The 26,419-nt window shown below is 40.1% G+C and overlaps 3 protein-coding genes across 6 annotated transcripts; 2 read left to right on the top strand and 1 right to left on the bottom strand.

The window, feature by feature from the left end:
* The first annotated feature begins 3,743 nt into the window (after positions 1-3,743).
* On the top strand, positions 3,744-13,969 carry caprin1b (cell cycle associated protein 1b). 4 transcript variants are annotated; one of them, XM_068603443.1, is made up of 18 exons: positions 3,744-3,904; positions 5,380-5,544; positions 5,708-5,770; positions 5,884-5,976; positions 6,073-6,311; positions 6,415-6,497; positions 8,622-8,876; positions 8,993-9,045; positions 9,134-9,217; positions 10,099-10,311; positions 10,386-10,494; positions 10,601-10,662; positions 10,755-10,847; positions 11,349-11,480; positions 11,813-11,966; positions 12,110-12,289; positions 13,208-13,314; positions 13,421-13,969. In XM_068603443.1, the coding sequence occupies exons 2-18, from the start codon at positions 5,380-5,382 to the stop codon at positions 13,505-13,507; spliced, it is 2,172 nt and encodes a 723-aa protein (XP_068459544.1). In that variant the 5' UTR covers positions 3,744-3,904; the 3' UTR covers positions 13,508-13,969. The 4 variants fall into 4 exon arrangements, with proteins under 4 accessions (XP_068459544.1, XP_068459545.1, XP_068459546.1 ...); XM_068603444.1 differs by having other exon boundaries at positions 12,113-12,289; XM_068603445.1 differs by having other exon boundaries at positions 5,884-5,970.
* Positions 13,970-14,847: 878 nt separating this feature from the next.
* Positions 14,848-22,378, top strand: nat10 (N-acetyltransferase 10). The gene is made up of 29 exons (XM_068603526.1): positions 14,848-14,962; positions 15,184-15,313; positions 15,430-15,521; positions 15,619-15,790; positions 15,903-16,025; positions 16,108-16,169; positions 16,266-16,380; positions 16,699-16,806; positions 16,932-17,065; positions 17,163-17,256; positions 17,340-17,438; positions 17,532-17,668; positions 17,976-18,100; positions 18,324-18,474; positions 18,850-18,946; positions 19,056-19,172; positions 19,309-19,410; positions 19,498-19,572; positions 19,652-19,768; positions 19,893-20,026; positions 20,114-20,162; positions 20,256-20,352; positions 20,445-20,552; positions 20,635-20,807; positions 20,894-21,013; positions 21,114-21,212; positions 21,320-21,393; positions 21,489-21,569; positions 21,649-22,378. Exons 2-29 carry the CDS (start codon positions 15,200-15,202, stop codon positions 21,791-21,793), a joined length of 3,114 nt encoding a protein of 1,037 aa, XP_068459627.1. The 5' UTR covers positions 14,848-14,962; positions 15,184-15,199; the 3' UTR covers positions 21,794-22,378.
* mapda (N6-Methyl-AMP deaminase) lies at positions 21,400-25,213 on the bottom strand. Its single transcript, XM_068603527.1, has 10 exons — positions 25,084-25,213; positions 24,814-24,944; positions 24,484-24,544; positions 24,311-24,398; positions 24,124-24,205; positions 23,813-23,939; positions 23,108-23,188; positions 22,899-23,037; positions 22,728-22,828; positions 21,400-22,334 (listed from the first exon to the last, which is right to left on the bottom strand). The coding sequence occupies exons 1-10, from the start codon at positions 25,126-25,128 to the stop codon at positions 22,143-22,145; spliced, it is 1,047 nt and encodes a 348-aa protein (XP_068459628.1). The 5' UTR covers positions 25,129-25,213; the 3' UTR covers positions 21,400-22,142.
* Between the last annotated feature and the right edge of the window lie 1,206 nt (positions 25,214-26,419).

The raw sequence follows: 26,419 nt of genomic DNA on the forward strand, positions 1-26,419 counted from the left end.
CTTGTTATCTGCTTATTTCAACACAGCATTGCATTTAAGTCATGAACAACATGCTGTGCAGTTACATGAAATGGCTTTTGCATATTTTTTTCTTTGAAAATTCAATATTCGACAGAATCCTTGACATCAGCAAAAATTTTAAATATTGTTTTGTGGGTATGACCAGTGTTTGTCTGCACAAAAGTCTCTGGAATTAGAAACATAACTCTGTGGAGTTCATCTGTACCATAATGACCAACCATGAGCAAAATGTCATGTTGCTCAAGAACAAATCCACGATGGACGAGAAACAAGAAAGAGAAAGTCAGTACTGATATGACACTCAAGTCATCCACTTCTTCCTGTGGGGTTGACTGAAAAGCCAGGAGGATGTGCAACTAGCGTGCACAAATGAAGCTTTCCTGGGGGGTTGATGCACACTACATTCACTTCCTGCCCTCTTCCACACACACACACACACACACACACACACACACACACACACACACACATACACACACATGATGTATGATGGTACCCCTCTCATAGTTTCCCCAATTGACAAGTTGACTCCAGATGGTTCAGTATGATAGGAGCAACAGCTTATGGCGCACCATAAAAACTAGCTTGTCAATTGGCGATAACGCCCGGCTAGGCTTCAAACATGTCACCAGAAAGTGCAAGCCCCATGTCTCCATTTGAATTATTCAAATAAGATTTGTCAATATTTAATATGTATTATATTATATCATAGGCAAAAATAGGCAAGTCTTTTTTTTTTTGCTTTTATTATTAATGTGGAGTTTGGAGAGCAAACAGTTAAGAATGTAGAAAACCTTTTGGGAAGTGGTGTCACTCATGTCCAGCTTCCTGTTTTGCATGTTGAGAGCATTATGGAGTTGAAAGCAGTATGGAATTTGAGGGCAACTGGAAAAAGAGCATCAGCATGAAGCAAACCGCTGAATTCTACTTAACAGCTATTTCTTCCATCATTCAGCAAATACTGTGAATTTCTACAAGTCACAAGTACTCTAAATAGCAAAGTAGAGCAAGGCTGATGCAGGAAGTACAACCATTACCTTGCTAAATCGCTAGAGATTCAAATAGATCTATTAATTAGCAATAGAATAAAGATGCTTATCCAAACATCATGGACTATCTGGACACAAACATGCAGGCCCATTTCCTGAAATAAAAACATCGGCGATGTATTGTTTAGGCTTTGATAGCATGAACTCTGGAACCGCAATAGCAAAGCCGACTGCTTCCTGCCTAATTTGAAGTGAAGAGATAATTGCCAACTGTTTCAAAGCCCTCCTTTCAAACGGTCACAAGTCTGAGGAGGAGATGTTTTATTGTTCACTGTTTCCACATGGGTTTACATTACTGCGGGATTCATTGTAAGTTTTAAAATATCAAGGTGTTGAGCTCAGAGGTCAGACGAGGGAACACCCTGGAATTCTTTTAGAAAATGGCCGGTGGACTGTATTGTTGTTTGATTGAAATACAGCAGGCTGCGGAAATGAGTCACTCGTTGAAAGGGAGCTTCTCTTACCCTCGGGATCCTCCCATTATCAGTATTATCCCGAAAAGAAAACACTTTCAGTGGAACAGTGCAATCAAAAAACTGTGCAGCCTTGTTAACTGCTTCCTGTATTTGGCAAAACAAAAGAAAGTTGGATTCACATTCTTCTGGTTAGTGTGCCCCAATAAAAACCCTAATAAAGCAACAGCAGAAAAATATAAATGCAGCCCCTAATATATTAGAAATGTTATCATGTTTTCAACATTTATTCTGTGTGTATGTATGTGTGCTGCGTGTGTATAAGTTAGCAAATGTTTTGGTCTCTTTGTATATTTGTCAGTCAATTTATTAAAAACGATTGTCAGTCTACATATTTCAGAGGATGGACATAAACAAAACGTTTTCTTTTGAAAACGTTTACGGAAATGTTTTGCTGTTGATCATACTGCTGAGCTTTGCTGACACCTACTGGTTGAAGGTGGCTAAACAGCTAGCATGATGTCTAGCTGTGTTCATCCATCTGAGACTTTCCATTGAGTTAAGTACTTGCACAGATAATTATGTGAGAATGAATTTGCAAGATGGAAAACATTGGAATTGCATCATTAGAATTACTTTTCATTTCTTGACTGAAATGTTTTCGAGAGAGTTTGTCAATTTGGAGTCAGGACAACAGGCATGCATTTCATAGATATATAGGTTATTTAAGTTTAAACAGAGTGTGCGAAATGCAAAGTATGTGTAGTGTATATGAAGTGTGTGAAGTGGAAATCAACATAAATGTAAATGTGAATGTGTACAGTGATTAATTAGTCCACAGAGGATCTGGCCAGAGGGGATTTGTTGTATAGTCTAATTGCAGTGGGCAGGAATGTTTTCCTGTATCGGTCCTTGTGACAGCAAAGCTGGATGAATCTTTTGGAGAAAGTGCTCCACTGACCCTGCAGTAGGTGGTGGAGAGAGTTACCCCTGCTTGCAGCCGATGATGGAGCCGGCCTTCTTAACCAGTTTGTTAAGTCTGTTGGTGTCACCGCCTCCAATGCTGCTCCCTCAGCAGACAATGGTGAAATACAAGACTGATGGATATGTGGTTGTAAAACTGGCAGATTTATATTTGTTTGATATGTTTTAGACGTAAACAGCATATTATTAACATAAGGATTTGAGTAACATTTTGTTGTGCACGTTCTCTTATACGGTGTTACAGGTGTGGCTGCTGGTGTGGGGTTTCAAACCAGCAGCATTGCATGATAATCTTTCAATGGTCAATTTTAAATCCATCTGGATTTACAACACATTAATGCATTTCTTGCAGACCACATTGGCAGCACAAAACAGTGTGCATTAACTCTCCTGATGAACAAAGTGGCTAATTTGTCTGGAAAAACAATTGGAGCCAGTCATATAGACTTTTTATTTGCATATTTAAACTAAACGGGAGTCTAAGAATTGTATTCCAATTTACAAAATAGTCTGAACATGCCTGGTTGACTTAAACACCCCTTTATGACACTTTGTGCAGCCTATTTTCCGAGGAACCTAAAACTTTTAGAATGTATTATTGTGTTGAAATAAATATGTTGTTATTGTTGTTGTTGTTGTTGTTGTTGTTGTTTTTTGTATTGTTATAATTGGTTCATGGATGAAATCATAAAATATCCATAGTTTAGTTTCATTTGTATGTTTGGTTTCTGGATTTGAAATTATCCTGTTTGCAACTTAATTGCAAAATAGTTCTCAAATTTGAACTTTGAACTGTAACTTAAAATAAGGTATTTTTAGCGACAACTTCAGACATTTAAATGCCTTTTTTATGCTGAACATGAACTTGAACTGATGTGCAAAGATAACACGGTAGTGTATTATCAGGAGTAATTTATGTAGTTTGGCAGCTGTGAACCATGCAAGCACATGCTTACAATGGGGTGAGACAGCTGCTGCAAAAAAACGTACTTTATATGGCACACAGAGATAGAATAGAATAGCCTAATCAAAGCTAGTGATTGTGCAGATTTTCTGCCCAGCGGCTGTTGACTTTTTTGCCTGATCACAAATAGTAACTTTACAACGTTTCATTTTGTCAAAGTTATACTGTAATTAAATATTCGATGAAAAGTTTCCTTTTTTTTATCAATATATTTCTATTGATAAACCTACGCTCTTTTGGCGTTTGTTCGTGTGTTTTTTCTGTTCAGGTTTATCTTGGACAGCTAAAAACGGACCTTCGCCTTTATAAAGAGTTTCTCAGTCCTTCGTACCGTCTCAGTTGTCGGTGAGGCCGGCGGGGCGGATCCCACACTAGAGTGAAAGAGAAAATAAAGCAACACAACAAAAATTAAAACAACTGGGCCGTTTCGTACAATTCGGTAGCAAGCTCCCCTGTGGATACATACCATCAAGGTGGGTGAATCCGTAGTCGTGCTGCTAAGGTAACGCCGCTCCCGGCCGGCTGCTGATTAGCACGCGTCGCTGTAGCTACCAGACAACCAAGCTAGCAATGCGTGAAGATGCTACTAAGTCAATGGTCTGTGCTAACGGGTGTGCGGCAAGGGCCATTTTACCAAACCTCAGAGATAACAACGGCGAGCTGACACCACTTTTTGGGGGGGCTTCAGGCGACACTGCTGCGAGACGAAAATACAGCAGTGTGGCTGCAGTTTTAGGGAAAACATTGTGAAAAGGTTTAACGCGGGGTTTAAATCCGTCCTCCCTTCAGTTCACACACAGTTCAGACCAAAGTTAGCTAGTTGCCATGATGAAACGGTGTTTTAGGCTGTAGAAAGACTGGTGGTATTATTTAGTTATGAAGCTATATATTTCCTGTCTATATTTAGTTTACACGTAGCTTACCGTTAGATTACATAGATAGTGCACCACCACTTGTTACTTACTGTTCTTGTGCTATTAAATACCACCTTAACCACTTTTCGTTATTCTGTATATTACGATGTTTACTTCTGTCAATACATGTGTAATCTAATTGACTTGATTTATGTGACATTCATCTTATATGTCAATCTATTCATTTTGGTCCACTGTATCATGCAATCTGACGTGATCTCATGTCATGTAGAACACATCAGTTCATAAATCTATCAATCCACTGTAAAAAAAAAAAAAAAAAAAATCAACCAGCAACACATTTTGTAAAGTCATTTTAGTTATTTGAGATAATGTTTTACAGGTTTCAGCTTAACACACTCGGTGGTTTGCACAGGTTTTTACTTTTTATTTTGAAAACACAAAACTCTTACTATCACGTTTTGGACTATTTGTCATTTTAATATAATTTTAATATATTTATTTGCGTCTTTGTAAACTATGACCTGACATTTTTAACAATTTTCTTGGAATGCAATGATCAGACCCTAGCTCTCCTGATACCTCAACTCTGCAGATAAAGACGGCTCATCCAAATATCTTGTTTTCTATTTCCCAAATTTAAAATCTGTACTGGTCACTGAATAATGTTACTTGTTTTGAAGTACACATAACTGAGTTGTGGGCCTGCTTTGGCTGAATTAATGTAATGCTATTGACAAAGAAACTGAATCTGCACTAATACTGATCTGGAGTATTTGATTGGTGCATTTTACACTATTATTGACCGTTTACAGGCGAAGTGATTAATTAAACTGAGAACATAATCGACAAAATAATCTATATACAACTGCAGCTCAAATCTTTTTGTCCACAATGGTCGTTGTGTAGCATTTAGTGACTTAAAAGTATGATCAACCATAATTCTGACATGTTTCAAGTCATTCTGATGACATGCATTAATGAAACCTTTGTTTATTTTTGTTTTAATACACATATATGTGGAGGCCTCTTTATTACCACTAGAGGTTAACCATTCTCACTTTAATCTCTAGATGCCCTCAGCGATGAATGCGAATAGGACAGTGCAGTCTGCCAGCCCAGATGTGGGATCCGCTCCAGGGTCAATGGGCAATTTTGCACTTGGCGGACAGTCTGAAGTTATGAAGCAAGTGCTCTGTGTCCTCGACAAGAAGGTCCGCAACATGGAGAAGAAAAAGGTGAGTTCTATCGAGACATTTGTTTCCGATGAAAACATTCCTATGTCTTTGTTATTGTACAGTATGAGGCATGACAGGTGCTGAAGTGGTCTATAAAAAACTCTGTCACTTTTTTAAAGATACATTTATATACTGAACCGTTTGCATCATTGTTCTTTTACAGAGTAAACTGGATGACTATCAAGTCAGGAAGGAGAAAGGGGAGAGTCTCAATCAGGACCAGTTGGTGGGTGTATTGAAGACTTCATTATTTTGTACATAAGACCAAATAATCCTGTAATTCTATATTAATGGAGTTTACAACATATCAATGGGTATTTTTGTCTTTTGTCTTTTCAGGACGCACTCACCAAATTCCAGGAAATCACATATAACTTGGAATTTGGCCGAGAGTTGCAGAAGACGTTCATCACCCTGGGACAAGATGTAAGGGTGACTAATTTTTTTTTTTTTTAATGTTCCCGCAAAATGGTTCCACTTCTAGTAGCTTGACTTCATGTAGCTCATGTATTTTGTTGTTATTATTAGATCCAGAAGGTGGTGAAGAAGTCTGCACGGCGGGAGCAGCTGCAGCGGGAGGAGGCAGAGCAGAGGAGGCTGAAGACAATTCTGGAGCTGCAATTCCTTCTGGACCGGTTGGGAGAGGACAATGTGCGGCAGGACCTGAAGCAGGGAGTTGGCGGTTCACCACTGCTGACCGATGCGGACCTTGCAGCTTTTGATGAGTTCTACAAACTAGTGGGGCCAGACCGTGACCAAAGCATCAGGTAGATCCAAGGCATTGATATCTGGGGGAAGTTGAGATGCAAAAGACTTGTTTCTGTTTTTAACAAGGGAGACCAACCATACAACTTAACTCTCCACTTGCAGGTTGGTTGACCAGTATGAAGAAGCATCTGTGCACCTGTGGGACCTGCTGGAAGGAAAGGACAAGGCTGTGGTTGGGACAACATGTAAGTGCAATTTAACTTGGAGCCTATGAATGCTCAAGCAGTACAGCTCAATATTTTAGTAAAAATTGCGTTTGAGTTGATTATCTTCAGCACACATTGCGTTTTGCTGCTGAAACAATTAGAAATTGGCCAGAAAATGATTGGCAACCATTTTGATAATTAGTTAGACATTTAAGGGAATTTTTAAGAAAGATATTTTTACATCACTGCTTACTATTTTCTGGTTTTCTTATTATATTATGATACACTAAATTTAATTGTCTTGGGTTTTTGGACAGACAAAACAAGCAATTTGAAGGCAATAACTCCGGCCTGGAAAACTGGTGATGGGCATTTTTTGCTATTTATTGACATTTTATAGACCGATGATGAAACCACTTATAGACAAAATAAATGTCAGAAAGGTCAGTGTTGAAATTAATTATCAGTGACAGCAAAATTAAGTTGACATAAACGGGGATTCATTTTTTAAGTCAAACTGGCTTCATGTTGATGCCCAGCTGGTGGTGAAAATAGTTGGCAGGGCATTGTATCAGATGGTTGGTGCCACATCAGTCATTGGCAAGCTTTTGTTGTGTTGAGGCTGGCCATGTCATAAACTGTGCATCTGAGTAATCCCGAGGTAGATAGTTATGAAATGATCTAAACTTAACCTTTATGTCATAAAGCACTGCTTAATATGTTAATGTAGCATGTGCCTTGTATTATGTTAAAGCAGCTTGTGTGCAGTGCTGTGATGGGATAAATCAGGGCTTGGGGATATGGGCATACTGCATTCTCAGCGATCCGGCCTCAGGGCTCGCACTGCTGCATTCTGCTTGAGGGCTGAGCACTGTGGGCTTACCCTGACTCAGCAGCGGGGCAGGGAGCCAGTGGCCCTGCCGCCTGTGGTTCCACTGGTCAGATCTCTGGAGCCACATTGGGATACTGGTGACCCTGTTCCATTAGTGACACCGGCCAACACTTTTACCTCAGTAAGGCGGTCTCATTTGGTGACTCGGGGTGATGTTTTTTCAGGCAGCAGCCGATTTCTTGGCCTGAAGACTGATGCAGTAAAGGAAATAACAATGACCTGCTTCGTCTGAAGGGCCAAAGTGGAAATGCTTGAGCTAGTTTAAAGGCTCTTTTAATATTTTCTAGTGAATTACAAGTCGTGATTGATATAGTATCATATTTATTTGACATTTTAGCCCATATTAGGCTTTGGATTTCCTGAACTCATAGTTATGTTATTGCTGCCATAGTTTATAGGTAATTATCAGTGGAATGCAGTGCAGAGAGGTGGCAATCCAGATGGGCGAAACGGCAAGTTTTGTTTCCTTCCTCCACTATGTCTTTACCTTGCAAATAGTTTTTTGACGCTATATTAGAATTCTGTATCCTTTATATATAACTTTTAAGCTTTGATTACTGTACTGAATTATGGCAATTTGAAAAAGCTTTTAGGGGCCTTTTAAGTGGATATTTTATTTTGTGTTTAGGTTTTTGTTCTGCTGTCCAAAATTACAAAGATAGTCGTTTAGCTATCATAGAAGACTACAACAACGAGCAAATATTTGCATTTGAAAAGCTGGAACCAATTAATGTTTTGAATTTACTGAAAACATACCACTTAAGGTGGGTGGTTTTATATCATTTTTGGTCAATTAGTCTAATCGTTAGTCAATTAGTCTAATTCTGATTGTTATGACATTTTTTGAGGGCCATTTTTAAAGACTGTATCTTCACTTGTGAAAGTATACATTTACTTTGTGAGCCCTTAACGAAGTCCCAATCCTCAAAAGCAGACGTGCCAATCATAGCTTTCCTTCGGTCTGCACCGGTCATGCAATCATTAAATAATGAAAGTTTACTGAATGTAAACACTTGTTTATTATAAATGAGTCTAACGGTACATTAAAACCTACCTGGCTTTACAGGAACAATGTTTTTGTTAGATTTCATTGTCTTCTGCTGCAATCGCCAGCTGATGTGATAATTTACCTCTACACTGTGATCTGTGGGCTTTTAGCTTTTTTATTTCATTTTTTAGACTCAGCAGCAGCAGCAGCTAACAACATTGTTTGATTGTTGCGATTTGTATGGCTCTTGATTTAATTGCTTACTATATTATTCCTCTCCTAGACAAGGCACTGAGAGAGACTTTGGACCAAGCTCTGCTGAGTGGGTACTTTGACCGGGTTCCATCTCACCAAAACGGAGTGTGTGAGGAGGAGGAAGACGAGGAGGAGGAAGAGCCAGCCTCAGTGGTGGCGGTGGCTGCGACGACAGCAGCAGCAGCAGCAGCAGCAGCAGCAGCAGCAGCAGCAGCAGCAGTAGTTGCTGCTGGAGTAGCTGAATCGTCAGAAGCAGAAGAGCAGAGTCAGACTGCTGATCCAGGTCCTGATCACTCTCCAAAGTCATGCTGCATTAAACTCACTGTTTTTTAAATGCTCATGTAATGAAGCCATAACAATATCAGTAGTGCGTTCACTAAGTAGTTTTTCTCTTTACAGAAACTGAAATTATTGAGGAGTTCACAGATTCCATTGCGGTGGAAACAACAGAGGTGAAATTAATTGTGTCCTTTCCAGTAACAGCTTGGCTGATATTTTCTTTTATTGCATTGTGCTGACTATACATATTTTTCCCTCTAGTTTATAAACAGACAGTTCATTCCAGACGGCACATACAGCGGCAGTGAGAAGGAGCAGGGGGATGAGTGGACCATGGAAACAGAGGTATGCTGCTGCAGAGATGATGATTTTATGGGATTGCAGTTTACTTTTTTCCTTGTGTTGATAAATATTTGTCCAGCTGTATATTAAACAACAAAATACTTTTTGCTCAAATAAGCAATGTGGCAGCTGCTGTTATTATGTGACATCTGCTAGAAAGTAATTTTCAGATGTTTTATCCATTTGGCTGATATTGTTACATAATTCTGCAAATTATTGTTGCGGTAGCTTCAGTCATATAGTCATAAAACATAGCACGCTACATTTCTTCCAGAGACACAATTATCTTTCCAAGTCAGCTAACTATAGATGATTTGAGACATGGCCTGGTCATTAAAATGGTAAACATTTAAATGGATCTCCTTTATCACTGACTTAAGCTTGGGGACACTACGGCGCTCAGGCATGACAATTAATTCATTCAGAAAAATTATCAATTTATTTTCACTAATGTCTCAGGATGTGAGAAAGCTGGGCCTTTAGTTTGAAATGCTTTTATTTAACATCAGTCAATAATATTTCCAGCTGAATCATATTGTTTTACAAGATATTCAACCTTTGTTTTATTATATTACATGTGTTGTTCAAATTCTTTTGACCTTAAATACAATCCTTGTAAAGTGAGATGTTAAAGTATGTCTATGAAAATGTGATATGAGATACAGTTTACAGTTAATTACAATTCCTTCTCAGCATTGAGGATTTGCACTTTTGGGCTTCACAGAATATTTTGTTTGTATACCGCCTAGCTCTGAAGAGAATGCTGTTAACACATCGAAAACAGTCACCTATGTGCATGCTTGTAGCAAGCAGCATCCAATAAGCGCTATGCACGTTTTCAATTACTCCTCTATGTTTCTTATTCACCTGTCTTCCACTCTCAGGCAGTCAGTGCCATGCAGCAGCAGCAGCAGCAGCAGCAGCAGCAGCAGCAGCAGCAGCAGCAGCAGCCTATGCAGCCTGTGGCTTCACCTGTTGCCCTGGAGACCCACCCCTTGAACTTAGTGTCTCCTGTGCCGCCCTCTGACCCCCTTGCCAGGAAGCAGGTGGTGCAGGACTTAATGGCACAGATGCAGGGAACGTACAACTTCATGCAGGTGGGAGCTTGGTGTTAGGAAGCACAGATTGCCGAAGATATTAAGCACATTGCTCATCACTTGTCTGCTCTCAGGACTCCATGCTGGAGTTTGACGGACAGCCCATTGACCCTGCCATTGTCTCAGCACAGCCTATGAAACCTTCTCAGAACATGGACTTACCACAGATTGTGTGTCCTCCAGGTATGTTTTATAAAGAGAAAGCAAACTTAGGTATGATGTGTTTGTGTAATCGTCAGATACCTTGAAATTACTTTTCTGTTTCACTAAGTTGCAATGATCTTCTTAGTTCATCCAGAAACCCGGCTATCGCAACCCAACGCTGTTCCTGTCCAACCTGAGCCCACACAAGTAGGCAATCAATCTTGAATGGACAACGCTGATTGTGTGGACGTGTTGAAGACATTTTGAGAGAGAATATGTTTAATTTTTGCTGTTTTCAGGTTCCTATCATCTCCCCAACTCCGCCCCCCATGTATCAGACCTCACACACGCCAGATCCTCGACCCTCAACAGAAACAAACGACCCAAACCAGGTAAACATGCTGCTCTGTGAAAGAGTCTCTTTGTGTGGAAAAGTTAGTCCTCATATATTTGATCAGATTTGACCAGAACTTGTCTAAATTAGGATATTTTTATCAAGACATATTTTTCAAAGGGGTTCTTTAACATTTATATTGTATTATTTGAAAATGATCAAAACATATCTATAATCCTCAAAGCAAGGTACCGCGTGAAAATATGAACAGAGACCCAGTTCCAGTGTTGTTTTTAGTTGACTAAAGTAGTCTAAACATACTGGAATCAGCATGTAAAATGTCCACTTAGGCAAGTTAAAGGTTGCTAAATGAATTTAATAGCCAGAGAAATACAAAGGACATGACTTCAGTTAACAGCATACATCATTTCGTCATCTCATCTTTTGTTCTGGCCAAGAAAATGTAAAGAAATGGAATTAATAGTGAAACCTGCACTTAAATAATATGGTGTTGGGAAATGTTTCGGCCTGCTGAACTTGTGTTTTTTATTTTCGCCAGACCTCCATGTCCTTGTCGTCAGAGCAGTCTCCACCCTCTACAGCTCAAACGCAAGTTTTCCAGCCTGTTTCCAAAGCTCCACACAGCAGTGGCATCAATGTCAACGCAGCACCATTCCAGTCAATGCAAACAGTAAGGAACCTACTGAAAAATTGTCCACGTTATCAAATAGTATCTGTATCATTTATTGTGAATATTTGGTCTGTCATACAGTTAAAAAAAGGTCTCTGCAGAAATCTGTGCACCACTGTCGGTGGAATTAAAATAGAGATGTCATCACTAATGACTACCAATAGGAATTACTTGTGAAGTCCTTAAGTGCCCTCTCATCATGTTGTAGTTGTTTGGGTTTGTCGTGAAGCAGCTATGTTCAGGAAATAATAAGTAACGGACTTAACGCCTAATGAGCCTGTGACCTTTCCTCTGGTTTTGGCTTCACCACAATGTGGCCCTTGTTCTCTCAGGTTTTCAATCTCAATGCCCCGGTCCCACCAGCTAATGAGACGGAGGCTTTGAACCAGGCCAGCCAATACCAGAACAGCTACAACCAAGCCTTCAGCAGCCAGCCGCAGCATCCTGTGGAGCAGGCCGACATGCAGCCAGAACAACTGCAATCTGGTGGGCTGATTTTATTTATTTTTGTATTAGTTTACGGCACTTGCAGGGTTAATTGTGCCAGATTTGCCTTCCTGTGTGTTCGACTTTGACTCAAGATTGACATGCATCTGTTCTGGGGAAAACCAACTCTTGTGTTTTTTTAGTAGTTGGTGCCTTCCATTCCCAAGACCAGTCAGGAGGCCATCCCCAGCCTCCCCAGCAGGGCCCAGGCTTCACCAGACAGGGTCAGTCCTTCTACAACAGCAGAGGCATGTCTCGCGGTGGACCTCGCAATGCTAGAGGCATGATCAATGGCTACAGAGGCTCATCGAATGGATTCAGAGGTAAGATCGTAACCTCTGGTGCTGAAAAAATGAAGTCAAAGAATTAGCTGTTCCTGGAATGGCCATAGACCTCCATGGTAAAATGATCAACTTTACACCACAAATATCCATGTTTACGACCTGATACCCAAAACAGTTTTGGTCTCTGTAGGTAATTTCCTAATTTATGACAATAGCACAGGGGTTGAATTGTTATATAACTCACTAGTTGAAATCATATTGAGGCTTAAAGTTATAGGCTGTCTCAGGTTGCTAGCTGCTAGCTTTGTCCTCAGCTGCACCGATGCCCATTTTTAGAGTGGGGCTGGGTCGTCATTGCCAAGATGGTGACAGCTGAAACCACCCAGTCTGAGAGTCACAATGGTTATTCAGAAATCTATTGGTGATGTCACACAGACAATGTCCATATTTTATACAGTCAATGCTCTCAACCTACAACCTACAAGTGTATTCTTTCTGGAGCTTTTTTCATACATGGAATATTAGACACTTCAACTTTCTGTTAAAGTAATGGCTTTTTGTCAGACATCAAGGAAAGGTGTTTTCTGTTCTCCTATAGACCACATTAGTAACTTTTGTATAGACCAATCTTGCATAAGAATTGTTGTGCCTTTTCAACTGTTACTGTGCTATTAAAAAAGGAATATGACGTGAATTGAATTTCTGTGTGTATTTCACTTAATGCTGCTGGTCCTTTTTAGTTAATTTTAAGGCATTCTGATTCAATTCAGAATAGTTTTATGGTTTTGTGTGGCTATGATACTCTGCTTGACTTTTTTAGATTTCAGTGATTTACATGTGAATGTGCTTGTTGTCATGTAATATTGCATGCATGTCTGAAAGGGACTAATAAGTCAGAGCTTATGTTATTGTTTATTTCAAGGAAAGCATTTTAAGTTTAGCCTTTTCCTATTTTAGGTGGCTACGATGGTTATCGTCCTCCTTTTGCCAACACTCCAAACTCTGGTTATGGACAGACTCAGTTCAACACACCTCGGGATTACTCAAACGGAAATTATCAGAGGGTATGAAAGAGCCATTCAGACCTCAGCCTGGATGTGTGAAAGTCATCTTTGATGTTTCTTGGAGTAGTTTCTAAAATGTGTCTCCTTTTCCCCTCTGTTGCTAAAGGATGGTTACCAACCAAACTACAAGCGCGGCGCTGGTCAGGGACCCAGAGGGGTGTCGAGAGGCAGCACTCAGGCAATACGATCCTGAAAAGGCCTTTCATAATGACTGTGACTGATTAACTTGCACCACACTGAAAATTCAAAATTCAAGAATGCATTTGCCCAAGCTCACTCATGTTCTCTCTTTTTTTTTGTTCATCAGTGGTATTTTTCCTGTCTCTTAAATCAAAGTAATGCCTGCTTTGATATTTGGAAATAATAAATCATTTAAAGTCTGAAACACAAGCTGAGCTGTAAATCCAATCATCGATTTACGTAAGCCTTGTGTTAACAATATTCCTGTAAACTTGAAAGATTTCATAAGTTATTTTTTGTATAAAAAAAATGCACCTGCCACTGCTGGTCCAACCCTTGGGAGTTTATTCCCCTTCTCGGTTCTTTCCTGTCATTTTGGTTCTAAAAAAACAACTGTTTTATGTTCAATGAGCTCCCGTTTCCTTGTTTGTAAATTGATGTTGCTTCAAGAGTTTCAATAAAGTTGTGTTGCATATCCACGCTTCAGCCTCAGTTCTCTGCTGTACAGTACCATGAAGTGGAAAAAATGTCAACTATTAAATACTGCAGTGGATAATTCTGATCCAGTCATTACTTTGTACTCAGGGTTAACTGTGTTTTTTTTAATTTAGATTATTTAATGTATCGCATTACTTTTCAGCAGCCTATGATACAGGAACATTTTACTTAAATCACCGTTAACACTATTGCTCTTTATTTTTACGACAGTAGGCAGTTGTATTTGTTTTAAGTGTAATTTTGTTAACAGATTCCCGACTGCTTTGAAGTAAACAAAATGTAACTTGAATTCATTGTTCACGCTGTATATTTGGAAGGTACGCTGCCGCGCGCACACATGTGGTGGTTTCACTCCCTGAGCTGCTGCTCACAGGCGCAGTTCATAACTGCGCGTCCGACGTTGGAATCAACAGTCAAGTGGAGAAGATTGAACTGGATCCCAAATACCGATGATCGTCACATCTCTTAACTTTAGGATCAACTGAAGCAATAGGAAGAGGCCACGGTCGATTGATCCATTGCGTAGACAAAACGGCGAAAAATGAACAATTTTCCAGGAACTATCTGGTTGAAAGTTTTCAGATTGTTCTCTTTGACCAACTTATTAGTCTAAACCACCGATAATTAATTTACTATCAAACTAAAAAAACTCACAACATATTTACATTTCAAACGTTATAACAAGTTAATGACAGTTGCTAAAATCGACTGAATAGATTAAGTATCAAGATAGCCGCACTTTAAGTCGTTTCAGTTGTAGAGGATTCCACCTGGCAGACTGAATTCGGGGACAGGATAGCCCTCATTCTGAAACCGTCGCGCACTTATGACGCTGCATCTGGGGTCCTCCATGAACGGACGTCTCCACGTGAGTGTATCAACAGCATGATGGCTGGCATGTAAAATCAGCCCTGGACTTATTGGAATTGCATGAAGATTGAACAACAGACAGATTGTGTGTAACAAGAAGGTAACATTTAAAAACAAAGGGTTTAATTCTGCTTTCCTTCGTCGCGTTGCGGTAGAGTTTGGTTTTCATTAACTCTCCGTTTGTTTTGGTAGCAAATTAGCTCGAGTCGATTCTTCCTCTCGTTTCATTTTGACATAACTTTATGTTGCAAATAGAACATTTATACCACTCTATATGTATGATGTTTTATTCAACGTTGTTTCTTCTACTTTGTTTCTTAGCTTCCCGCAGTGAACAATGGCGACAATCCGCAAGAAGGTGGACAACAGGATCCGTGTCCAGATAGAGAATGGCGTCGCTCTGAAGCATCGGAACATATTTGTGGTGGTGGGAGATCGTGGGAGAGATCAGGTAATCCCTCCCAACCTGTCCCTTTCAGGCATATTTATCAGTTTCAATACATCAATACATCTTCAATACATTTTTATATGGGGAAATCAACCCAACTAAACATGTCTCTGCTCTAGGTTGTGATTCTGCATCACATGCTGTCCAAAGCCACCGTCAGAGCGCGACCTTCTGTACTCTGGTGCTACAAAAAAGAACTGGGATTCAGCAGGTTTGTGTGTAAACTCATCTCAAAAGATTAAACTGTTTGCCATTTATTGTGTCATGAAGAAGAAGGGTGTTTTGATTTGTCAAAATGTCTCACACAGCAACCGGAAGAAGCGCATGAGACAGCTGCAGAAGAAGATACAAACTGGGACGTTGAATCTGAATCAGGATGACCCATTTGAACTCTTCATCGCTGCGACCAACATCCGATACTGCTACTACAATGAGACACACAAGATCCTGGGAAACACCTACGGGATGTGCGTCCTGCAGGTGAGTTACTCTTCATTAGCTGTAAAAAGCAGTGAGGACAGAGGATGGGAACCACTGCTGTAGAAAAAATGTATTTGACTCTTAAGCTCTATTGTTTTTTTGTGCCACACAGGACTTCGAAGCCCTCACTCCCAATCTCTTGGCGAGAACTGTTGAAACGGTGGAAGGAGGTGGCATAGTGGTGATTCTGCTCAGGACAATGAACTCTCTCAAGCAGCTTTACACTATGACGATGGTAAGACCATACCTGTTCCATCGCCATACATGTCCAACTCTGTTCGCTGGAGGTGGACTAAACGTTGGTTGTTTTCATCCAGGATGTACACTCTAGATACCGGACAGAGGCTCATCAGGACGTAGTGGGACGGTTCAATGAGAGGTAAGCGCTCCTCTGCCTTTTTATGGAATATTGGTGCATTTGGAGCCAATAGTTTTACAATATTTGTTTGAATATATTTTGTTCCACTGTTTCTAGATTCATTCTGTCGCTTGCATCATGCAAAAACTGTGTTGTCATTGATGACCAACTCAACGTCCTGCCAATCTCCAGTCACATGGCGAACATCAAGCCAGTCCCTCCAAAGACTCAGGTATTTATATGAGACCGAAAGTAATCTATCGATTATGTTTAAGTAAATTGTCAATTAAATATGAAGAACATTGACTTTTTTCTAGAGCTCCTTCCTATGTACATTTCCTGCTTATCTCTGTTCTAATAAGTAAATATTACCACGTTTTGGACATTTGTTTTGAAGAAAACAAGATATTTAATGATGTCTTTCATGACTGTTTAAACCACAAAAGTACTTTGTCTTCTGTTTTGAAAAGTGATACATAAATAAATGTAGTTTGCTTGCTTGTTGGCTACTTGCTCACTGCTTTCTGACCGGTCGTCTCGTCCCCTTCAGGAAGATGGTCTGTCTCCACGAGAACAAGAGCTGAAGGATCTAAAGGAGTCTCTTCAGGACACTCAGCCTGTGGGTGTGTTGGTGGATTGCTGCAAGACCATGGACCAGGTCCGGACCTCTCACTAAAGAACCACTTAACTACTTTACACCTACAGATCACAGCAGTGTTCCAGAGACATTACACCCCGGTAGCCGTAATAAACGTAACTTTCAAGGTTTGCATTGTCCTTTAGGCTAAAGGAGTGCTGAAGTTCATTGAGGCGACCTCCGAGAAGACTCTGAGGAGCACCGTGGCGCTCACTGCCGCCCGAGGTCGAGGCAAGTCTGCAGCACTCGGGCTGGCTGTCGCTGGAGCTGTGGCTTTTGGGTACAGATTCATTTTATGATGTCAGACAAATATATCAGTTTTGTCTATTGCATGGTCTTACACTTTTTGCTCGTCTTACACTTGTTGTTCTCTACAGCTACTCCAATATCTTTGTAACCTCACCGAGCCCGGACAACCTCCATACCATGTTTGAGTTCATCTTCAAGGGCTTTGATGCTCTTCAGTATCAGGTAGGCTGTCTGTCAATCTTCTCTATATCAGTAATGGTACATTCATGCTGTATAACCACTATCCTTTTTTTTTGCATTTGTAGGAGCATCTTGATTATGAAATCATCCAGTCTTTGAACCCGGACTTCAACAAAGCAGTGGTTCGGGTGAACATCTTCAAAGAACACCGACAGACGATTCAGGTAAACAGAACCACACCACTCTTCTCTGTTTGTTGTTATTTACTGTAGTATAAATACTCTTATATCTGATCTTCCTGTTCATGTGCTCCACAGTACATTCACCCAGGCGACGCAGTCAAGCTGGGCCAGGCTGAACTGCTGGTCATTGACGAGGCTGCAGCCATTCCTCTCCCTCTGGTTAAGAAACTGCTGGGGCCGTATCTGGTTTTCATGGCTTCGACCATCAACGGGTCAGTAATGGGGCCGGAGGAATGCACATCATCAAATGCAGCTTTGCGTTTGTCCAACAAGATTACACACAGACGATTGGAGAGAAAAAAATGGATTTCATGACCAGTGATGTTGAAGAAACCCAAATCTATACAGTGTGATATGATAGACTAAGAACATAAGCAAATATTCACACTTGTGAAAATCTACAACCAGTGAATTATAATTAATCAACGACTGAAATAGTTGATATTTCTGTTGATTCCTAAATTGCTTTTTCTTTTCAACTCAAGCTATCTACATTTCTTTTCCCCTTCATCTCTGCAGGTATGAAGGCACTGGCCGCTCTCTTTCCCTCAAACTGATTCAGCAGTTGAGGCAGCAGAGTGCCGAGAGTCAGCAGAGCATGTCGGCACAGAACAGGACCACCAACACGGAGAGGCTGGCAGCTGGTAAATATCTTAGTGTTTTTATTTTGTATGTCATTTTGTAACTGCCATGTTTCTCTGAAAACAGGGCATTGCTCCCTGCGGGTTGGGAGTGACTTGATGCCCAGAGTGAAAGGAGTTAAAGTATCTTTAGGTCTTGATCACGAATGAGAATAACATGGCTAGACTCTTAACAAATGGCAGGACATGGATGGACTGACAGCTGTTGATCTGTCTCTGTTCACAGCTCGCTCTCTCCACGAGGTTTCTCTTCAAGAGTCTATTCGGTACGCTCCAGGGGACGCAGTCGAGAAGTGGCTGAATGACCTGCTCTGTCTCGACTGTCTGAATATACCCAGGCTCATTTCTGGCTGCCCACTCCCACAGATGTGTGACCTGTATCCTTCATGCACTTTCAAAGCTTAATGTTAGCTCAGTTAAGACCCAGCTTTTTTGCCATGACCTTTTTGAAAATGCTATATGATGACTGTTATGTATCCATATTTTCTATGACTTTTTAATTACTTTTTTTTATGTGCTACACTTTTTTTTAATGAATTTAACAGACTATTCTGACTTTTTTTGTGATTGCGTCAACTACACTACCTTTTCAAATACTTTTTCTTCAACATAATATATTATATTTTTTTCAACATGCTATTATTACTCAGACTTTTTTTTCATGAAATTGTGTATAACTTTTTTTTAACACATGTCTAAAGCAAAACAAGTTCTAGTTTCTTCTGTGTTTGTCCTTAATTCACACATTTCAGCTATTATGTGAACAGAGACACGCTCTTCTGTTACCACAAGGCCTCTGAGGCTTTCCTGCAGAGGTTGATGGCCCTGTACGTGGCATCGCACTATAAGGTGATATAATTAGTTTGTATTCACATAACTTTCTTTTCCTCGAGGAGCATCACCACCTTGACACAGTGTGAAGTCTTTCTTATTCACGCAAATTATTTCTTGCTTCCAGAATTCACCAAATGACCTGCAGATGTTGTCTGACGCTCCGGCCCACCACCTTTTCTGTCTCCTGCCACCTGTTCCTCCCACACAGAACTCCCTACCCGAGGTCCTCGCTGTGGTGCAGGTAAGACACTCTAGACACTCTTGCATTCAGAGGCAATTTCAGTTCACCTCTTTTTTTTCTTATTTTTTTGCTTGTATCTTATATTTTTTGTCAAGTTTCTTTCGTTGAGTCGTCGTGGTCTTCCTCTGTCCCTCAGGTGTGTCTGGAGGGAGAAATATCTCGCCAGTCCATGCTTAACAGTCTGTCCAGAGGAAAGAAGGCCTCTGGTGACCTCATTCCCTGGACGGTGTCAGAACAGGTACACACGAGTCATAAATCGTTCGACGAAATCGCGACAGTGCACATTTTCAAACATCATTAAAATCCTCTGCTCTTTTCTTTGTAGTTCCAAGACCCAGAGTTTGGAAGCCTCTCTGGAGCCAGAGTTGTGCGAATTGCTGTAAATCCAGACTACCAAGGGGTAAGAGTTGAGCCTGTTTGCTCAGTTTTGAATGAATCAGGATGTGCTGTATGTAACGGGTTTTCAACCTGTCCACCAGATGGGCTACGGCTCCAGAGCTCTCCAAATGCTGCAGATGTACTATGAGGGCAAGTTCCCCACCATGGATGAGAGCACAGACTCAAATCCCAATGAGATCACGTCCGTCAGCAGTGAGGTAATGCAGTTAAATTCATTCAGCTATACTTAAAAGACACCAATTTCTTACATGAAGTGTAATCAGAATAAAAACAGTTTAGAAATTGGATAAAACATTGGCCTTGTTGCTGTCTCTGGTCCAGGCTGTCAGTCTGCTGGAGGAGGTGATCACTCCACGGAAGGAGCTTCCTCCTCTGCTGCTGAAGCTGAGTGAGAGGAGAGCAGAGAGACTGGACTATCTAGGAGTTTCTTATGGACTTACTAAACAGCTACTCAAGTGAGTTTCCTAGAATTAGGGGGAAGGGGTTCTTGATATTTTTGCAGATTTTTAGAAATGTCAAAAAATATATTTGCAACCTGACAGGTTCTGGAGGAAAGCGGGTTATACTCCAGTCTACTTGAGACAAACCCCTGTGAGTATAAAATACATGTTCTAGTATGCTTATGTACATTGTCTAGTATGCTTACCACATCCTGTACTTATTGGTGTGTGTGATTGTCTGTAGAATGACCTGACCGGAGAGCACTCGTGTGTGATGCTAAAGGAACTGAACACAGATGACGCCACAGAGCAGAGCCAGTGGCTGTCTGCCTTCTGGAAAGGTGGAATTCCACTACCTTTCCTGCACTCCTTCTGGAGCTCCGGTTTGTTTAAACTTATTGAAGTTTGACTGAACAGGTTTTGTTTTCTTTAGATTTCCGTCGGCGCTTCTTGTCTCTCCTCTCCTACCAGTTCAGCCGCTTCCATCCGAGCCTGTCACTCAGCATCCTGCAGAACAAGAAGTCCAAAGAGGAAACGAGCAGTAAGACTCTTCTACGTATGAACCGAATCAGATTTCCTCTGCGTCTCGCAGGCCTCATCTAACTTCTCATTGACCTTCACAGTTCTGACGAGTGCTGAGCTGGCATCCCATTTCAGCCCTTATGACCTCAAACGTCTAGAACTGTATTCGAGGAGCATGGTGGACTACCACCTCATCATGGACTTGATCCCCACAGTGGCTCGCATCTTTTTCCTCAAGCAGCTCGGTGACGTCTCTCTCTCAGCCGCACAGTGTGTAAGTTCCCCCACTGTTACGTTGATTTCCTTTTTATGAATACAGTTTTTGGGCAATAGTTGTAGATTTTTCTTTTTTTTTCCTAGGCATTACTGCTGGGTATAGGGTTACAGCACAAGTCGGTAGATCAGCTAGAAAAGGAAATTGAACTCCCAAGCTCGCAGCTCATGGGACTCTTCAACCGTCTGATTCGGAAGTTTGTGCAAGTAAGTTCACAAACCATTGAAAAACATGACAAAGAAGATAAAAGCTGCCTTTCAAACTATTGAAACTACATTAATAATTTGAATACATTTATTTTGCTAGATCTTCACCAGTGTCCAAGAAAAAGCCATTGAGGCACAGATGGTGACCACGAAAGATGTTTCGATGGAGCCGACTGTCGGAAGCCTTACTGAAGATCTGGTACGTGGTGATCAATACTTTGACCATTAAAATTTGTTGTCGTCGTTTATCAAGCAAACATTTGTTGTTTTCAACTTCTCATGTGAAGATAAATCTTTTACTAACAGAATGAAGCAGCTAAGGAGTTTGATGAGAAACACAAGCAGGAAATGGAGAAAGTGAAGGAAATGGACATGGAAGAGTGAGTATGAGGTTATTTATTTGAAGCAGTATGAATTTAAAATATATGGGGAAATATTTACAGCAGTTATAATGATTCCCTTTTTGTTTCCACAGGTACAAGATCTGTGGAGATGATGAGGAATGGGACCAGGTGTTGAAGAAAGCAGGAAACACCACGATCATTAGCATCAAGAGGTACACCGTTATTCTGGATCTTCGGCAAAAGTGTGTTTGCTGTAAAAACAGGTTTGTAACTATATCCCACTCCCAACAGTGACAAGAAGAGAAAGTTGGATGGAGGAAACGCCAAAGCAAACAATGGGGCTCCTGAGCACGGGAAAGTGCAAAAGAAGGAAATGCAACACAGCAAATTTAAAAAGAGCAAGGACAAGCGTGGCAAATTTGGGAAGATGGCGTGACTCTAATCACAGCTGTGTTGATAGGACTGTGTGAGGACACGAATCAGCATGATCTGCAATTTGGAGAGCACCCAAAAGACTGGATAACTGTTAAAATTGTGTTTTTATTAGCCCTTTTTTACATTCTCACCAGATACATCTGTTCTACAGTATGTCATGACAAGTTTGTTGCTTTGATTTATGATGTGTGCAACATTGCACATACTCTGTATATTAGTAAAAAATAACACATTTACACTTGGTGTACTAAATTGATCTAATTCACTTTGTTATTACAAACATTGTTTAAAAATGTTGGATAAGTCTTCTGAAATGTGAGGTATATTGGCTGTAGGTTCCACTGAAAGGGTCACTTGAACACCTGAGTCTTTATAGCATCCCACTTCTGTTTGAGCTGTTGTTTCACGGAGTCGGGTGCAAAAATACAGTCAATGGCCTGCTGGGAGAGATTCCATACAGCTTCACGACTGAGCCCAAATGTGGAAGCTGCCAGCTGATATTCTTGAGACAGGTCTGTACTGAAGACTCCTTTATCATCAGTCTGTAATTTGACAAAGAATAAATCAATATTCATGTTACCTTCAACCAATAGGTGTCATTTTAGTCATTGAAACTTTAAGAACCCCTGATGTAGTAAAAAAAAATAAAAATAAATTAGAAAATCAGCATGTTTTAAAGTAAAATAAATCATAAGGAGTCAATACTTCGTAAAAAAAAAAAGTTCTAATAACTGACAACCACTGTAGTATGTCCCACAAAAAGTAATGCAATGAAGTAAAAGTATAGTAAGCCTATTAAATACCTACGATTTCACAAGAAAGAACACAAGCTGAATAAAGTCATAGTATAATGTCATAACTAAGACTATAAGCTATGCTATATAGTATGCTGAAAAAGTCTTGTATGTTGGAAACTTTCACTGAAGGGAACTTACACAAATCACAATTGGATGCCCCCTCTGGTACCAGTACTTGAAATGATGATCGGAGTAACACGGTACAGTTTGTCCTTTGACGTTTGATGTCAGGCAAAGCTCTACAAGAAAAAGAGCTGGTCAACTCACTGCACATGCACACAAAAAATAATACTTTCATCTCACTCTTACCCAGCGGTATGTTGTTCGCCATCACTTTGTCAACAAGACTTTGAGATCCACCCACTTCAGGATGCAAGAAGGTGCCGTGACCGATCCTGTTTGGAGGAAGATCCAACAGCAATTCTGACTCCTCCAGCTGTGACGGGACCTGCAACAGTTTTTGTTACGTCAGATCACTCACAGATATCACTATCAGATATTGAACATTAAGGTCTTACTTCTGAGAGGTGCAGTGACAACTTCAGTCCACAGTCCTTGGCCCTCTGCAGAGCAGGAAGTAGATCTTTGCCATGGCCAACCTTAAGATGGAAATTACGTTAATTACTAGGAAGTATTGTGACAAAGTCCAGATGCATTTATGAGCTTTAAAAAAAAGAAAAAGCACAATTTCACAAGAGAGACCCTGTTGTGATGTGTTTGAGAAAAACACCCACAACTCTTAACAGAAACACAGTCATACTTTTTTTGGCACTTTTGACCATAAAACCTCAGTAAAGCTTACCACAGCAAGTAAGATGGACTAATCGAACACTTTTGGTGAGAGACTTCAATATAGTTGTGCCTTTGATGCATTTTATTTTCATTATGTATATAAAACTAATAGAACATTGTACTTCAAAGAATTATAAGTAAAAATGTGCGTATGACGTGAATTATAAGAACTACAACTTGTCTAATTTGTACCAAACTAGTGGGTGTTTTAACTCTCGTCATGCGTAATATGAGTAAAACTATCATTGTAATCTGTATGAGAAATACATGAACCATCCCTGTAAAAGGAAGAAAGTGTTGACACCAAGATCCAAGTCTTTGTGCTCAGTTCAGTTTATCTTGAGCTCCACTGTACTGGCATCAACCCAGCTATCACAAAAAGTGTTGTTTTGAATCTGTGAAACTGCATATATTATACAATATTGGCTGACCGTTGGATCTCCACTGAGGTCAAGCCCCAACACCAAACCATCAGTCGACAGCATGAACTCCTCAGCAAGCTTCACGGTCTCCATGGCAACTTCAGCCCCATTCCTACGGTCAATTGCCACCAAAAACCTTGAAGACAAATGGAAGTGTTCATCAACAATGTTCACTACTGTAGTCAACACTCAAACACTAAGCAGTATTGCTGTGGTTTTATCCTGTGTGAATGATGGCGGCGGCTTTTTGTCAACCACTACCACATCTATCACACCCGAAATAAGTTGTTGAAAATTAAAATAACACAGGTTTTTCCTACCTGACATCAATGTCCAGTTCGTCACTTTTACACTGTTTGATGGCTTTGATGACCGTTTCAACATAGCTTTTTTTCGTCAAGCCTATAAAAGGAAAAACACAAGAAAAACTTGTCACAATAATTTGATGAAACAACCCTGGCAGTAAATCACTTCATCAAAATAGAGGCTACATGTTGACATCTTCACCTGTTTCTTTCTCGTCCCTTGGGGTACTCCTCAGCTCCAAATATTTGACACCATCAGCAGCAAACTCCCTGATGACATCTGTCGCCACCTAAGAAGAAAGAAGAAGAAACACCTGTCACTAATATAAAAAAAGGACATGTTATTTTGACAAACAACAAACAGCCGAAACTCACCATCAGGATGTCCTCCTCTGTGTCCACCAGCTGATGAACGACCTTGAAGAACTGAAAACACCTGCGGACATGCCCGCCATGTTAATTTGACGTTAACCCGTTGAACAAAGACCCTCCTCCCATTGTCAGTTTACTATTGTCAGCATGAACACACTTTATTTATTTACCACTGGATACAACGAAACAAATGCCACGAATTCCAACTCTATTGTTTCTATACTTCTTATTTTCTTTCCCTTTTTGTAAACGAATGATGTCACGACGAATTACGCCAATTGATGAATTCGTTAACAACACTCGCATTAAACTTTGAATGTAGGTCGCACTCACTCGTCCAGTGTCCTCCGCTGGCCTTTGCCGATAGCAGTCATGCCATGTTCAATGTTGAGATGCGGTTTTCGGCTGATGAGTTTCTCGATGGTGTCGAAGCTGACGGAGCCATTGAGGTGCGCGTGAAGCTCCTGGTGACAGTTGAAAGCGCTGACGTTAGCACCTCGCTTGCTACAGGTTATGCGATGTGACTAAAATACATTGTACTGTCTTCAAACTCCTCCGACACCCTTTGTCTTCCAAATATGTAACAATACGTTTGTGACTTACCACCTTTGGCAGCTCCCGATAAAAAACATCCGCTTCCTTCTCCATCACTAACTTGAACAAAGCCTGGATTAATCCGTGAGCCCCGGGTTGCTCTCTGCCAACTCGCCTATGTTTTCAGGATACATTTTCCCGTCACACCAAAGGGTGCAACACATAATTAAGTCCCACTTTGTGCAGTGAATCCCCTTTGTCGTGGTTCCGCTTATTTTAATTTATTTTAAATGTTCTTATCTTTATTGTTACATTCGCATTTAAGAACATCTCTTATTAAAACATAATCGATAGTTTGTGTTTATGTTATGTTATTAAATTATTTATTATTTTATTGTTCGCAGGGACAATGCACACCAATCAACAGGAAAACTGTAAATGAGCCAGAGTTAGCCAAAGAGGCTAATTTTCATCATGCTGTCCGCAGCCACATTTTTTTAAGGCAGCCCAAAATTTGAACATTTTAAATAACATAATGCAACTAAGATTAAACAGACAGTAACATATATACAAATCAAATTCACATATAAGCAAAAGAAAAGTGTACCTACAGTATGAGCACATAACACTGAGGAACAGGACATCACACTGAACAAGACAAATGCACATAGGCGAAACAAGCAGACAGGACAGACAGTAGATTACATTTCTGCTTGAAGTGATTGAATAATTTTAAAAGACATTGAAGTAACCTTCTTTACTAGTAGCTATTTGTGAGGAAGCCTCTCGACCGTCATTCATTTTTGTTCTTCCGCTAAAATGAATGACTTTGTAATCTTACATCAGAAGTTCAAAAATGTAAAATTATTTTATGCAACAATTTTTATTTCCTTCGAAGATAGTATCTTTGGTTTATTTCAACAGGTTACAGACAATGACTCTTATTTCCTTAAAGTAAAATTTTCTAATCACAAATATAAATTTAGTTTGCTGTGTATTTAACACGTGTAGCCACCATCTCACTGTCCTTAATTTGAAAATCTGTGCCCTTCATGGCACTGTTTCCTTGTTTGTAAAAAGCAATAACAATTATAAAATAAGTAAATAAATAAATGTGTTGCAATGCTGAAAGAAAGGTAGCCCGCCATCATGACTACAGCTTTAAATATTGGTATTGTCACTTATTGTGTATTTTCACTAATTGTATTTTTTATGCAGAACATATACATCATTGTATACACATTTATCAGTGGTGGAAGTAGAAAGTAACAAAAGAAACTTAAGTATAAATAATTGTTCTGGTACCAATTGTAAGTACAGCATTAGAGAAACATTGCTTTTATACACAAGTTAATTACTTTCATATTAAATAGTTGTTCTTCAACAAATTCATGAGGAATGATGT

Source organism: Clinocottus analis, unplaced genomic scaffold (genome assembly GCF_023055335.1).
Source record: "Clinocottus analis isolate CAN_PGR_092001 unplaced genomic scaffold, fCliAna1.0.p SCAF_6, whole genome shotgun sequence".
NCBI classification, from domain to species: Eukaryota; Metazoa; Chordata; class Actinopteri; order Perciformes; family Cottidae; genus Clinocottus; species Clinocottus analis.

Bases quoted from the DNA above. Each gene is read 5' to 3' on its own strand.
- caprin1b (XM_068603443.1), top strand. From the start codon at position 5,380: ATGCCCTCAGCGATGAATGCGAATAGGACAGTGCAGTCTGCCAGCCCA. The intron at 11,967-12,109 runs GTGGGCTGATTT...GTGTTTTTTTAG, and splicing joins GCCAGAACAACTGCAATCTG to TAGTTGGTGCCTTCCATTCC. The intron at 12,290-13,207 runs GTAAGATCGTAA...TTCCTATTTTAG, and splicing joins CTCATCGAATGGATTCAGAG to GTGGCTACGATGGTTATCGT.
- nat10 (XM_068603526.1), top strand. From the start codon at position 15,200: ATGGCGACAATCCGCAAGAAGGTGGACAACAGGATCCGTGTCCAGATA. The intron at 17,669-17,975 runs GTCAGTAATGGG...TCATCTCTGCAG, and splicing joins ATGGCTTCGACCATCAACGG to GTATGAAGGCACTGGCCGCT. The intron at 18,101-18,323 runs GTAAATATCTTA...CTCTGTTCACAG, and splicing joins CACGGAGAGGCTGGCAGCTG to CTCGCTCTCTCCACGAGGTT.
- mapda (XM_068603527.1), bottom strand. From the start codon at position 25,128: ATGGAGAAGGAAGCGGATGTTTTTTATCGGGAGCTGCCAAAGGTG. The intron at 22,829-22,898 runs GTAAGAGTGAGA...TTTTTCTTGTAG, and splicing joins GGCGAACAACATACCGCTGG to AGCTTTGCCTGACATCAAAC. The intron at 22,335-22,727 runs GTAAGTTCCCTT...GTCAAATTACAG, and splicing joins GGCATCCAATTGTGATTTGT to ACTGATGATAAAGGAGTCTT.